Source organism: Gossypium raimondii, chromosome 6, assembly GCF_025698545.1.
Source record: "Gossypium raimondii isolate GPD5lz chromosome 6, ASM2569854v1, whole genome shotgun sequence".
NCBI classification, from domain to species: Eukaryota; Viridiplantae; Streptophyta; class Magnoliopsida; order Malvales; family Malvaceae; genus Gossypium; species Gossypium raimondii.
The window spans coordinates 28,204,271-28,216,028 of NC_068570.1; the positions used below are offsets into that span (position 1 = coordinate 28,204,271).

General features: G+C 36.6%; 2 protein-coding genes across 5 annotated transcripts; one reads left to right on the plus strand and one right to left on the minus strand.

Annotated features, from left to right (window-relative positions):
- Window positions 1–581: 581 nt before the first annotated feature.
- On the plus strand, window positions 582–7,391 carry LOC105772522 (somatic embryogenesis receptor kinase 1). 3 transcript variants are annotated; one of them, XM_052631894.1, is made up of 12 exons: window positions 583–1,126; window positions 2,009–2,141; window positions 2,261–2,332; window positions 3,353–3,496; window positions 4,209–4,280; window positions 4,378–4,449; window positions 4,530–4,642; window positions 5,096–5,227; window positions 5,316–5,657; window positions 5,815–6,209; window positions 6,679–7,042; window positions 7,197–7,391. In XM_052631894.1, exons 1-11 carry the CDS (start codon window positions 1,033–1,035, stop codon window positions 6,991–6,993), a joined length of 1,884 nt encoding a protein of 627 aa, XP_052487854.1. In that variant the 5' UTR covers window positions 583–1,032; the 3' UTR covers window positions 6,994–7,042; window positions 7,197–7,391. The 3 variants fall into 3 exon arrangements, with proteins under 3 accessions (XP_052487855.1, XP_052487854.1, XP_012449271.1); XM_052631895.1 differs by having other exon boundaries at window positions 582–1,126; window positions 3,365–3,496; window positions 6,679–7,391; XM_012593817.2 differs by having other exon boundaries at window positions 6,679–7,391.
- A 154-nt stretch (window positions 7,392–7,545) lies between these two features.
- On the minus strand, window positions 7,546–11,117 carry LOC105772525 (uncharacterized). 2 transcript variants are annotated; one of them, XM_052631896.1, is made up of 6 exons: window positions 10,977–11,117; window positions 10,687–10,819; window positions 10,426–10,529; window positions 9,069–9,240; window positions 8,846–8,986; window positions 7,546–8,776 (listed from the first exon to the last, which is right to left on the minus strand). In XM_052631896.1, exons 1-6 carry the CDS (start codon window positions 11,024–11,026, stop codon window positions 7,817–7,819), a joined length of 1,560 nt encoding a protein of 519 aa, XP_052487856.1. In that variant the 5' UTR covers window positions 11,027–11,117; the 3' UTR covers window positions 7,546–7,816. The 2 variants fall into 2 exon arrangements, with proteins under 2 accessions (XP_052487856.1, XP_052487857.1); XM_052631897.1 differs by having other exon boundaries at window positions 10,687–10,826; window positions 10,977–11,077.
- Between the last annotated feature and the right edge of the window lie 641 nt (window positions 11,118–11,758).

An 11,758-nucleotide genomic window follows, 5' to 3' on the forward strand; every position in this document is an offset into this window, starting at 1 on the left:
GCAATTTTATACATGAAAATTTAATTTGATTTAATTTTCTCAAATTACTAACATCATCGAATTAGCACAATTTTACATTGATGGATTGCATACACAATTAGTTATATTAATCGATATGAAAATAAATATATATTCATTAAAATGAGTAAAATTAAATCAAAAATAAAGTTTAATATACAAATAATTCAAATTATATGTGTATAATCGTAACAAATCAAAATTCATATATCAAATTATAAATTTAAGGTTTACCCTTAAAAAAATTAAAATAAGTAAAAGAAAGCCGTATACTAACTTAAAATTTAGAAGTGTATAAACGGAACTCTCATCATATTACTTTCAATAATTATAGCACAAAAGATTTTCAATTAAAAGAGATGCGCAGTGGGGGATCCACGGTCCAACATTTTGACCGAAAAACGGAAATGAAATCCCAAAGCTACCCTCAAAGCCTTATTTATGTCACTTTCCATTATATAGCGCGAACCCGTTTTGACTGCGTTCGGGCAACGGTCAGCACGTTCGGTCACCTCTTTTACTGCACGCTTCGCTCTCATTTCTCAAAGGAAAAAAAAAAAGATAAAATAAAAATTATTTTTCCCTTTCTCTCTCAAAATCACTCCATCACTTGACTTACATGGAGAAAGTTTTGAGAAACGCAAAAAGGAAAGTTGATTTCTTTTATATTTTGTTTTTTAAAACTTGCTAAAAGAAAGGGTTTAAAAAAAGAGTAATTTTTGGCTTGGTTTTTTTCTTTTCTTTTTCTTTGTATTTATGTTTTTGTTGGCTGCCTTTTTTGGGCGTGCTTTTGAATGGAGGGGAGTGGGATCAAAGGGAAGGATTTGATTGAGGAGATTTTTGGGCGGTAATGGTGGGATTTGAGAGCTAGGGTTTTTGGTTTTTTGGTTTTTTGCTGTAATGTTGTGTTGTTGGGGTTTCTGTATTGTTTGGATCTAAGGATATTTAGATTGAGAGCTTAAAAAAATTTAAATTAAAAAGTTGCAGCTTTTAGTTTCCCCTTTCTTTTGTCAAATGGAAGGAAGCAAAAAGGTTAAATCTTTGGTTTTGGTTTGTTTGATCTCGGTGCTACTGCATCCATTCTGGCTTATTTCTGCTAATGTGGAAGGTGAACATGTCTTACTTTTTTTTTCTCTACCGGCAACTCCTTTTTGTTATTTGCATTCAATTATTTTTGGAGTTTGATCCCTGATATTTGTAACTTCGCTGAATGGGGCTTTTGATATTTCTTCTTATAATTTGGTTTTGAGTTTGAAAATGTGTGTGCTTTATACTTGTTTTCCTGATGGTTGGAAGTTCCATTTTTTGTGTGTTCTGCTTTTGGGAGATTACTTTAGAAGTGTTTAATTTGATTGTACGGATTCTGATCCTTGTTGTCAATCAAATGTTAGTATTATGCAATATGGTTGTACAATTTGTGACTCTTGTTATATTGGGTATCTTAGAACATGTCTCAGAAAAATGCTTTTTCTAGAATGGCTTTGTAATAATTTCAGATTGTGACATTTTATTGTTCACAGTAGTTGCGTACTTTAGACATTAAATGTTGGTGATACTGTAGAAGTCATGGCTTCATCGCACAATTGAAATTGTTTTTCACATCCCTTGCTGGTTTGATAGCAGATCTATTATGCTCGTGAGGTCATTAAACTCGCGCTGTTTAATATTAAAGAATTTTGTATTGCTTCTTTTTTGTTGGTTAACTACTGGTTCAATGTATGTTATATTTACATTTGACTTCCAGAACTGCAAAATTTAGAAGATTTTGTTGCTGTAACTGTTGAAGTATGATAGTACTGTTTCAAACTGTTTAAGCTTCTTCAAGTAACTGCTTTCTGCTTGTTGATAGACGTTCTAATGCTTTGTGAGTGTTGATGAATATGCTTTCTAGATATAGTTCGGTAGCAGGTTGGCTGTGCTATATATTTTTAACATTTGCATTGTTTTTTAGTGCTATCCTCTTACAATCTTTACTTGCTTCTTGAAACAGGTGATGCATTGCACAGCCTAAGGACCAACTTGAATGATCCTAACAATGTACTGCAGAGTTGGGATCCTACCCTTGTTAACCCCTGCACATGGTTTCACGTTACATGTAACAATGATAATAGTGTTATTAGAGTGTAAGGTTTTTTGCTCTTTGATGTTTTCTGAGTACATGGTTGCAACTTAAGAAAATTGTGCTTTACTGAATTCGCGAAGTGTTACTTGTGTAATGTCTACCTCTGCATCAATTTTTCAGTGATCTTGGAAATGCAGCTTTATCTGGTCAGCTTGTACCGCAGCTTGGCTTGCTTAAGAATTTGCAGTACTTGTAAGTCATGTTTCACCTTAATAATTCTAGCTGATTGATGTGATTGTGTCCGAGTAAAATAGGCCATTGCGGACATTCTTTATATTTGTAACAGGAGGAAATATTTCACGACAATTATTGTTGCATTAACTAAGCTTCTTTAGCCGCATGGCCAGTGGGAAGTAGTTGAGGGTCCCACGTACTTCATTATTTTTATCAAACTTTTACATATTCAATTCATAGTTCTGAGAAAAGGCTAACCTGTAATTCTTCTCTTCATGGTTCAGTGGCAGTCTTTGCCAGTGGAATAAAGAGTATCAAATGTAAAAAAAAAAAAAAAAATTCTGTTGGCAGTCTGGCTGCTGAAATCCATCTATGAACAACTGTAATAAGGACCTATTTCTTTCATATAGTGTTGGTCATGTTGGCCACGTCTAGATTGAGGCACCATTTTTTAATGAACTAAAATATCTCCTCTCCTGTTAGAATCTAATTGCTATGATCTTCATGTTTATGGTATGGTAAAGTTTTTTAAGATGCTTTCTTAAACAAGGGTTTACTTCTATATGGACCATCATCTAGGAATAAATATATGTTTACTAGGATCAGAAAACACATGTTACTATCTGCAACTATCCCTTCTCAAAATGTGTGGTCCATCTTACAAGATCCTAGAGATGAAGATGCATGAAGGAATTAATAAGCATTATGGAGCTGCCATACATTCATTCTTTCATAACTAGTCCTTGAGCTGGTCTTTCAGGACTTTGTGGGAGGATGGATGGTACTATATATTCTATTGTATTTCTTCCTTTTACTTATGGTTTGTTTCCCTTGAACATGACAAGAGGACATCTTTTTCCCATTATATGATGGCTTACGGGACAGTTCTTTTAGACATTGCGAACAATATAATAACCCAAAACTTTTTTTTTGAAGGTATTATAACCCAAAACTTAGTATTCAGTTGTTAGTGCACAGTTTGCTTGCCTTAGTATTTCATTACTATTATGCCTTTTGAGACCTATCTTTTTATGTCAGGGAACTTTACAGTAATAACATAAGTGGACCAATTCCTAGTGATCTTGGGAATCTGACTAGCTTGGTGAGCTTGGATCTCTATTTGAATAGTTTCAGTGGTCCTATTCCTGAATCTTTGGGGAGGCTGTCGAAATTGCGATTCCTGTGAGTATATTTGTTTTGAATCTATCCCTGCCCCCCTCTTTATTTTTGTTTATTACATGTTGAGTTGCATGTAATGCTGAGATCTAAGTCATTACTTTTGGAATCATGTTATTGGTAAAACAGAAGTATACTTGATTTGAAGTTAACAAAGAAACAGAAATAAGTTATTTATTAACCAGTATTTGTTTTATTAAGATATAATCAAGTATAAGATATTTCCCCACCCCACCCCCACCCCCACCCCCCACCCCACCTCATTCCACCCACAGATACACAAGCTTTCAACGTCATCTTCAGTATCAGAAAGAATATTTTCACTAAGTATACACCATTAGCATATGCAAGTTCACAGCATTGAATTTCTTCATCAACTACAACTGTCTGGTAAAATTTTTTATGCAAGTTGTTTGGTTGATTTTTTGTTTACTAAAAAACTCCAGGAATGATTGAAACTTTGACATTTAAAAGCTAAATAAAATTTAAATGGTTTACTCCCACCAGTAAACATGAGTAAGCTGGTTCTGCATTGGTAGATGTCATTCACTCACTCACATCAACCAGGAGGATATTGATTGGGCATGAACCTTAAGACAAAGAGCTTTTCTAAGTCTGATTGTTTATGGCTGTTGTGGGTTAAAGTTTGCTTGATATAAAATCTCTTGATTCATTTAGATCTTGAACTTCTAATGTTTTGAAACTTGTGCGAGGATAGCCGGCTCAACAACAACACCTTGATGGGTCCTATCCCTATGTCATTAACGAATATCACATCACTTCAAGTCCTGTGAGTGCCAAACTTATCGTCTCATTTCAAGATCTATCACTCTTTTCCCTTTTCTGAGATATGATTATATATCCTTAAATTGCACTGTGTAATGTAGGGATCTATCAAATAACCATCTTTCTGGGGAGGTTCCAGATAATGGCTCCTTCTCACTATTCACTCCTATCAGGTTAGTTTTCTGCAATCTGCAATCTGCTTTTCTTGCCTGACAATTTTGGGTGCCTTAGGTGGTTGTTGTTCCTTATGCAGTTTTGCTAACAACTTAGATCTATGTGGCCCGGTTACTGGACGCCCATGCCCCGGATCTCCTCCTTTCTCTCCTCCTCCTCCTTTTGTACCACCACCGCCAATTTCTTCTCCAAGTAATATTCCTTTGATGTCTTGTATTTCAGATCTATTGAGTTGCCTTTACAGTATCTATGTGCAGTAATTTTGCTACTCTTGCTGTCAATTAGACTGTTTTAGTTTAATTTAACATTGTATAATATGCCAAACTTATCATTTTAACCCCCTACATTCTGGAAATTTGTGGCATGCATGTAACATCAGTTAACAAAAGTGATGCCTGTGCCCTTTTCCCTGGGTGAGTCTCATCTCAGTTTGCACATCCAGTCCTTTAGTTCTGTAACTTCAAAAGAACTGTATTATTGTGAACATTGATTGTGGTGAGATGTAATTAACAATAGTGCCTTCTAGTGAAGGGTTGTGTTTGTAAGTTTCGTATGATGTGATGCATTATCTCAGTTCTAGTGCAGAAGAAGTGGCTGCTGTGTTTTGCATTGGATGTTCTAAATTCTCATCTTATCACATTCTAGGTGGGAATAGTGTCACTGGTGCAATAGCTGGAGGAGTTGCAGCAGGTGCTGCCTTACTGTTTGCTGCTCCTGCAATTGCATTTGCGTGGTGGCGTCGGCGGAAACCTCAAGAATTTTTCTTTGATGTACCTGGTTAGTGCCATAAATGAAAAATTACTGGGTTGAAGGGTTCAAGATTTGGTGACAGTTACAATATTCTTCTGTTTCTATATCTTTGCAGCGGAAGAGGACCCAGAAGTTCATCTTGGACAGCTGAAGAGGTTTTCATTACGAGAACTACAAGTTGCCACTGACAGTTTTAGCCATAAAAATATTCTGGGTAGAGGTGGATTTGGTAAGGTTTACAAAGGAAGGTTAGCTGACGGTTCACTGGTGGCTGTTAAAAGATTGAAAGAAGAGCGTACACCTGGTGGGGAGTTACAGTTTCAAACAGAGGTAGAGATGATCAGCATGGCTGTTCATCGAAATCTCCTCAGGCTGCGTGGGTTTTGTATGACACCGACTGAGCGATTGCTTGTTTACCCCTACATGGCTAATGGAAGTGTTGCATCATGTCTCAGAGGTAAAGCGGACAAGCATTTATGGTTGAATTCCCCTGCGTGGGTGGAGTTTCATAACTTCCATTTGTTGAAATTGCAACCAATTGACTTTTAATCAGTGAACATTTAGCCTTGCTTTCCATCTGGATTACATTTTCTTGTTTTCTTGCATTCTTATAGAACGCCCTCCGTCACAACCTCCACTTGATTGGCCAACACGGAAGAGAATTGCATTGGGATCTGCTAGGGGTCTTTCTTATTTGCATGATCACTGTGACCCAAAGATCATTCATCGTGATGTAAAAGCTGCAAACATTTTGTTGGATGAGGAGTTTGAAGCTGTTGTTGGTGACTTTGGGTTGGCTAAACTTATGGACTACAAGGATACCCATGTAACTACTGCTGTACGTGGCACAATTGGACATATTGCTCCTGAGTATCTCTCTACTGGAAAATCTTCAGAGAAAACTGATGTTTTTGGGTATGGTATCATGCTTTTGGAGCTTATAACTGGACAGCGGGCCTTTGATCTTGCTCGTCTTGCAAATGATGATGATGTCATGTTGCTTGATTGGGTATGCATATGTTCTTTTTTTTTTTTTCGGATATCTTAGTCTTCACTTAATTGATTTGCTTACTACTGGATTGCTTCCTATATGGCTGCCTGATTCTCATTATTACTAAACACCCTTTTAACAGATTTGCTTACTATATTCTCGGTTCTCTCATCTTAAATGCTAATCCACCCACAGATCAATTGCTTCCTTGATAACTGTCATTAGTTATGATGCCATGTAGTGACATAAAAGAAACTAGGTTGTATCCTATAGAAATTAATCTCTGAAAGAGATGAGAAAGCAATGGGAGCTTTATGTTGCTTGTGTTACAATGCACCAGCTATGGAAAGGAAGTGAAGTTGCTAAGGATAGCAAGAACTGGTTCTACCTATAGATGCCAAAATGAAGTGTTGATTTTGGAGAAATAATGCAATTAGTGGTCTGTTTCACATTGGCTGAGTCAGTTTGTCCTTTTTCTCTTTTCCAGGTCAAAGGACTTCTGAAGGAGAAGAAGCTGGAATTGCTAGTTGATCCTGATCTGCAAACCAATTATGTAGAAACTGAGGTAGAGCAGTTAATCCAGGTTGCTCTGCTATGCACACAAGGTTCCCCAATGGACCGGCCAAAGATGTCGGAAGTGGTTAGAATGCTGGAAGGTGATGGGTTGGCCGAGAGATGGGATGAGTGGCAGAAAGTTGAAGTTCTACGGCAGGAGGTTGAACTTGCCCCTCATCCTAATTCTGATTGGATCGTGGACTCAACTGACAATCTGCATGCTGTTGAGTTATCCGGTCCAAGGTGACTACGGCATAATTACAGTAAAGAAAAGTTTTTACTAGTTATTTTTTAAGGTAACTTTTTTTTTTTTTTGTTAATTTGATGACCATATCCTGATTTATGTCTCCTCCTGTAAGCCCAGTCCGCATTGTATTCATTACATTTTGTGCATGTTTATGTGAGTCAGCTTCGTTGAGGTGCAATTTGTGTTGTATCTTTCTCCTGCAGTTTGATTGAGCCATGATGCTTACATGTAGCTCCAGCCGTGGCAATCAGTATAACCCCTATGCGCACTTGATCTTCTCCTAGTTTAATTCTTCTTATACGGTTTGTGACACATGCCAAATGCCGTGCATGGAATTTTTCTAGGGGATTTTTAATCTTTTGAATGGCAGTACAAGTTTATAGCTTCCACGTTTTAAACTTGTGCACTCTTCTGAAATCACAAGGGCTTTCCTTTCGTACTTAGTTGACATGCGTTAATTCAAAAGTCCCGAACAGCAAAATTCAGTGTTTATTCTTTTTTCCCCATTATATTCCTCCTAAAATAAAATTTTAAAAACATAAAGCGGCCTCATTGAAGCTAGTTCAGCTTGTATTTCCAAAGCATAGGTTGTTTGAACTGAACGTATTACAGCGGATGGCATCCCAGAAAAGCTTCTCAACTTGAAAAATGGCAGCTCATAGTTATGTAGTACCAGGACAGCCTGCCATAATACGCATCTTACACTCTGGGAAGTTTATTGACCTCAATATTTTACAATAATATAAAGATTATCACCATATCCTATATTTCAAATAGCAGCAGGTGCGGTAGCCCTTAATAATGACTGGTATGGGAATTATGTTTAAAAGACCCATTGGATCCGAGGTCCGGATTCTGTCTCGCGAAAAGGTTGGATATGAGAAGAATTCATCATCCATTGAAGGCAATCTCTGTGGCTGGTGATGACTGCATGGTTGCTGGAAACTGGTGAAACGGAGCCTATTTTCAGTTCGTCGACTGAAGGATCTGCTGCCTCTGTGGCTTGGTGCACTGACTCCTCATGTACTTGATGGGAGTCCAAAGAATATAAAGAAACGGCAGGAACAATACAAAAGTTCTGATGATCAAAATTTGGCTTTTCTGTATTAGCTTGTTGACGAGGAATATATGTATGAATAGGGTTCTCAGGGCTGCTACTCTCAGTAACCCGCTCATTTTTTTTCTGTGTAAGTTCAGCAGTTCTAACTTGTGCAAGACTTGCAGCTGAACGGGCCGCAGCTGCTGCACTCTCAGCAGTTTCAGCAGCAGCCTGAGCAGCAGCTAAAATATCCTGTAGGTCAACATTGACCTCACTTTTTGGTCTCAAACTAGCTGGAGGATCACTTTCTCTTGCAGAGATTGATGCAGGAGTTAATGATGGGGGAGAAATGAATGGCACAAACTGTTTATTTTCTTTGGCTCCAGCTGGATCATCGGACATTTCACTTTCTCTAGTGGCAGAATCTTCTTGCATCGATATATCAGGCTCTAAAGGTGACATTTGTAAAACATATCCAGAAGCTCCAGAATGTCTAGATGGTCCATAATCAATTTCAGGCTTTGGAGCAGCTGGTGAAGGTGAGCTAATTACTGGTGCTGACGCAGCATCTGTGCTTGGCCGCAATGACACCTTAGGAACTTCAGGTAAATCTAATGGGTCAAAGTCTGTATCAGAATCAGGCTGCTCAATTTGGGCATGATCAGCGGCGGAAATCAATGTTTCATTGTGTTTCTCAGCAGGAAGGGGCAACTTAGTACCATTGACAAACTCAGTTGGGCCATTCTGACAAGCAAAAAGACAATTTCAATAAGTATAGAAAACAAGAGTAATCAGAGTCCAAAATTTACTTACCAATAAATCTTCATGTGGTTTGGAAAACTCAGTCTCCGTGTAAGCTGGATCCCATTCCAACTCATGCTCTTCAGCAATTTCTTTCAGAAGCTTCAGTTTTAATTCGGGTGAAGGAGCGCATATAGATAACAATTCTATCAACTGCACTTAGAATTTACAATCAACTGGAAGAATAAACATATAAAATGACAATACACACACCAAACCTTCAAAATTATACTACCTGACGATTAACACCACAATCTGGCCTGAGCTCAGTTGCAGCTGATACAAATTCCTTCCCGTACTTGGAAATAAACAGCATTTGAACATGCAACAACTCTGGTAGATCGGCACATCTTGGTGCAGCAAAACAAATGCTAGATATTGCTTCTTTCAAATCTAGAGGACATTCCCTGAAAACGGATGGTTATTCAATTTTTTATTCTACAAATGCAGTATTTTCTTTTAACTCTTTTCTTTGAGAAAATCCAAAAATTATTATAACTTATGCGACTTATCAACTTCTTATTTAAGGATATAAGAGATAACCAAATTAAACAAGCACAGCATTTTGCTGAGAGAGTATTTGACATAAGTATATGGTTAGATTTTTCTAAGTTTTTCCACATATTTAGAAGATTTTTGAAAGTCGTATCCCCATACTCGTGTCAGACATGAGTGTTGGACATGGGTACTACAAGATAAATGAAGAGTTTGAGCGACATAGGCATTTTGTGAACTGTCACTCATGAAAGCAACAATGTTGGCAACAACTGTGGATTAATTGACAACACTCCATTGACCACTGTGAAAGTACTTCTAGCAAAGAGCAGTAGCTTCTATATCATTCAAGTAATATATGCTACTAGTGCTAATAATAACCTAGGCACAGCTTGGTCTTCATCAAAAAGGTGCTAATACTTCACATTGGCAGCTGTCAAAAGGCAGCTTGAGATTTCAATATCCGCATGACAATAGGAGAAGGGAACATGATAGTTATAGAGAAGAACTTACTGAATCAAACATTCAATAACTATATTGAAAGATGAAACTAAGGCAGTTTGCTAACACCCCCCCCCCCCAAAAAAAAAAAATCTCTCCAATTTTCACTTGTTTGTTTACCTTTTTCCATTACTTGCTAGGATGCTGTCTAATCGACGTATGAGAACAGCCAAAACACAAAAAATCAGAAAGTAGGCATCAGTTTCACATCAAAGTTAATACTTGCTTATTGAACCAGAATATGTTGAAAACACAAATAGAGTAACAATTTACTTCAAGGCAAATTGATAATTTAGTTTTATTTACAGAACCCTCGACTTCAAGTTACCCTTCTTTTAATGATGCAATCCTCACACTGGACAATTTGGTCAAACTACTTTTTCACCCAATTTCAAAAAACCCTTCTACAAATATTCAGTCCCATCCTTCGACCTAACTCTGACCTAAAGTTTAAGTCACCAACTAACTAGCTACAGTGCAAAATTGATCCTACCAAACTGGTTCAGGCCTAAAGGAAGACGAGCGCATATTCGAAATATTAAAACACTAAGGGAAAATAGAAAGAAAGAAAGAAAGCAGAAATTTGAAGCAATAACCTTTGAGTCTCTATGATTGGAAGACGGACAGCAATAAGCTCACAAAACAACTCAAGGATCTCCTGAGCAGCCATTATATTCTCTTCCCTTATTATATGCTCCACCTGAAATGCAGACCCAAGCATTGCATCTTAAAAACCACCGAGTACACTCTAAGCACTAAAAAATGCGAATACCTTCTAAAACAGCAAGTTTAGACTATCAAAAACACATATGCACTTCACCAAACAATTTAAGGGGAAAAAACGAGAGACGATATACCCGGATTCGAGCAGTAGCTTCTTGGCCAATCTCAAGAAGTTTGGCAATGTCGCGGCGCATCTGCTTTATCTGAATCTCTCTCCTATTCCTCAACAACTTTATCCGCGGAATTGTCAACTTGAGCAAAGTTTTGCTGCACACTTACCAAAAATGATTAAACTTACTATTTATCAGGCTAAATTTTCAAAATTGATCAAACAAATAACATATAACTAAATAAAACCAAGATCCAATAATGTAAAAGTTTAACGTAAAAAGTCGACAAATTGAGAAACGAAAACAAGAATTACCATTTAGCAGCTTTAAAGCCTTTGTTGAAAAGAGAATCGAGCACAGACATGATTAAAAAAATGAGATCACAGCAAAAATTGAGACCTAGGAAATAGGAGAACAGAGAGTTGAGGAAACAGGGTTCAGTATTTATAGAAACTTCGAAGATATTGAAATTAATTAGGAATTAAGCTTTCTAATCTTAGAATATTTGAGAATTAATTAAGGGTAAGTTTCACCCTAAGGTTACTAAAATATTGGTAAGTTTACGTTTTGGTCACTTCAATGAAACGACTCCATTTTCAGTGTGTTGAAAAATACAGTTTCGAAATCTCATTTTCGTAAACTGAGTCTGTAAAGGTAAATAGGAATATTTTCAGAGTTAGTATAAAAATATATTGAAGAACGGATAAGTAATTTAACCGAGAAAATCGTTAATTAAAGTTTAAAGATTAAATTGTAAAAGTCCAATTGCTATTAAATTTTAATTGAGAAAATACTTGGATACCTAATTAGCAATTATCTAAAGAACCAAAATGATTATTTAATCAATTTTAAATAGGAGATAGTGGAGAATTGTGATCATTTAGATTGCGATAATTATAAATGAAGAATAAAAATAAAATTAATTGATGTTATGATCCAAGGTTAGTTAAATTAATCTATCCCTATTTAAGTTATAAATAGCCAAGATAGAGGAGAGAAAGATGAAAACATATCATCTTCCTTCCTTGTCGTCCATCATTAAAACAGAAAGAAGAAAATTCCAAGTTTTCAACCTTTTACATTCGGTTATGATATG

Coding starts and splice junctions, on each gene's coding strand:
- LOC105772522 (XM_012593817.2), top strand. CDS start 1,033: ATGGAAGGAAGCAAAAAGGTTAAATCTTTGGTTTTGGTTTGTTTGATC. Junction 1,127..2,008: donor TATTTCTGCTAATGTGGAAG/GTGAACATGTCT, acceptor TTCTTGAAACAG/GTGATGCATTGCACAGCCTA. Junction 3,497..4,208: donor CTGTCGAAATTGCGATTCCT/GTGAGTATATTT, acceptor GTGCGAGGATAG/CCGGCTCAACAACAACACCT.
- LOC105772525 (XM_052631896.1), bottom strand. CDS start 11,026: ATGTCTGTGCTCGATTCTCTTTTCAACAAAGGCTTTAAAGCTGCTAAA. Junction 10,530..10,686: donor AAGCTACTGCTCGAATCCGG/GTATATCGTCTC, acceptor TCTGCATTTCAG/GTGGAGCATATAATAAGGGA. Junction 9,241..10,425: donor CCAATCATAGAGACTCAAAG/GTTATTGCTTCA, acceptor ATCCGTTTTCAG/GGAATGTCCTCTAGATTTGA.